The sequence below is a fragment of the Petaurus breviceps genome, unplaced genomic scaffold (assembly GCF_028583685.1).
Source record: "Petaurus breviceps papuanus isolate PSGF00001 unplaced genomic scaffold, PetGlider_PUasm1.0 37, whole genome shotgun sequence".
Taxonomy (NCBI): domain Eukaryota; kingdom Metazoa; phylum Chordata; class Mammalia; order Diprotodontia; family Petauridae; genus Petaurus; species Petaurus breviceps.
In genome coordinates, this window is record NW_027186296.1 from 16,159,598 (window position 1) to 16,161,633 (window position 2,036).

Here is a 2,036-nt window from a genome sequence, read left to right on the forward strand (position 1 = left end):
GGCACCGTGCTGATTACAAATGTGTGTTATTCAAGAGAAGTGGATAGATGAGGGGAATGGATGACAAGAAGTCTTCTGAGCCATGTTCTGTCTGGGCAGGGTGAAGGCAAGGGAAGGAAAAATAATTTTGGCAAGAGGTAGGGAAAAGTGAGTTGAAGGGGTTGGGTGCAGTGGGGGTGATAAAGATATATAGACATATATAAATATATAAGATAAAGATATATAGACAGGAAAAACTTGTTAAAGAAGACTAAGATCAAATTAGTATAAGCAAAACATATCCTATGGGAGTGGCGCGTGCGGCGGGAGCCGGGGCCGGAGGGCTCCTGGGAAGGCAGGGAAGGGGGCCGCAGGGCGGGCCCGGGGTCTCCAGCTGCGCCCCCTGACTCCCCGCGTCCGCCCTCCCACAGATGCCCGGAGTCACGGTGAAGGAGTTCATGCGGGCCCTGGACGCCTTCCTGAAAAAGTCAGGGAAGCTGAAAGTCCCCAAATGGGTGGACATGGTCAAGCTGGCCAAGCATAAGGAGCTGGCGCCCTACAATGAGAACTGGTTCTACACGCGAGCGGCCTCCACCGCCCGGCACCTATACCTCCGTGGCAGCGTAGGCTCCATGACCAAGATCTACGGGGGTGGGGGTGGGGGGCCGTCAGCGCAACGGGGTCAGGACCAGGACGGGGGCCGGAAACTGACACCTCAGGGACAGAGAGACCTGACAGGTGGCAGCTGCCAACAAGAAACATTAGGACAAACCACACCAGATTCATTAATAAATTGCCTTGTTCTTAAAAAACAAGCAAACAAAAAAACATATCCTATGAAATTTTTAGGTATTAAGTAATGACTGAAAATAAGGGCGAGGTAATTTTCTTTAAGAATTAATTGAAGGGGCTGGCTAGGTGGCACAGTGAAAAGAGCACTGGCCCTAGAGTCAGGAGGACCTGAGTTCAAATGTGGCCTCAGACATTTAACACAAAACTAGCCGTGTGACCTTGGGCAGGTCACTTAACCCCAATTGCCCCTCAAAAACAAACAAAAAAAAAAACCAAAAGAATTAATTGAAGGAAAATACAGTGTAACAGATACCAGTACATGTTCAAAGTGCCTCTGATGATATCTCCCCAAGTGGGAAATTTCCAGTGTCCTTTGGAATAAAGATCCAAAAGAAATCTGCCTGGATCTCTAAAGGGATCACTGATGGTACCAGGACTTCTAGAGAAATTTTGGTGTGTCCCCTAAGAGAGGACACTTAAAAAATTTTGTCCAGACTATGTTGAGAAAATCATAGAAGACTTTTCACTCAGTATAGCTGGTTTCTTAACTAATGGCAAGAAGGTGAATTCTAGTCAACTCCACATCCTTGATCCCTTTCAGTGAGAGCTCCACATGGTCTGAGAACTCTGAAGGGGCCAAGTTTCTTTCCAAGATATTAAGCTGATTTTCTTTGCTTTTTCTTTTCTTTATTGCCTTTGGGTTAGAGAAGGCCATTGAGAGCTCCAAGTCAGATGCTTATTGAGTAACAAGCAAGAAGAAATCTCTGGTAAACTTTGTGAAACATTTTGTTGTATCTACATAAATGTGCTTTGGGAAACAATTATGATTTTTGCCAGAATTTGTGGGACTATGTAAGATCATACCACATTGACTGGAGACTTTCCTGTATTACACTGGGAAAGCAAGTGAAAGGACAATCCTTATGTCTCCCTGAGATCCCGGACAACTGTTCTAGATTGGAGACATGGTCAATTTGTTCAAAATATAATCCTGCTGACTTGCTTAGAACAGCATATTTTTCAATTGGGGAGTGGGGGGGATGATAATGTAAGGGAGATCAGCATATGTACAGCAAGCATCTTCCCATATGGAGGAGCCTCTGCTTATGGTACTGTCATTATGATATGTAATGAAAACGCCTTGGAGAGGCTTGCACATGTGTAGAAATTTTGTGATTGGTTCCAGTCTGCTAGTCATATGATTAGGAGAAGCCTCTTTCATTGCCTGGGTAACCAAGAACATTAGGTGTCTTCAAAAGGTACCA

General features: G+C 45.1%; 1 protein-coding gene across 1 annotated transcript; it reads left to right on the forward strand.

Annotated features, from left to right (window-relative positions):
* Positions 1–410: 410 nt before the first annotated feature.
* On the forward strand, positions 411–839 carry LOC138168786 (small ribosomal subunit protein eS19-like). Its single transcript, XM_069097625.1, has one exon. It carries the CDS (start codon positions 411–413, stop codon positions 837–839), a length of 429 nt encoding a protein of 142 aa, XP_068953726.1.
* The last annotated feature ends 1,197 nt before the right edge of the window (positions 840–2,036 follow it).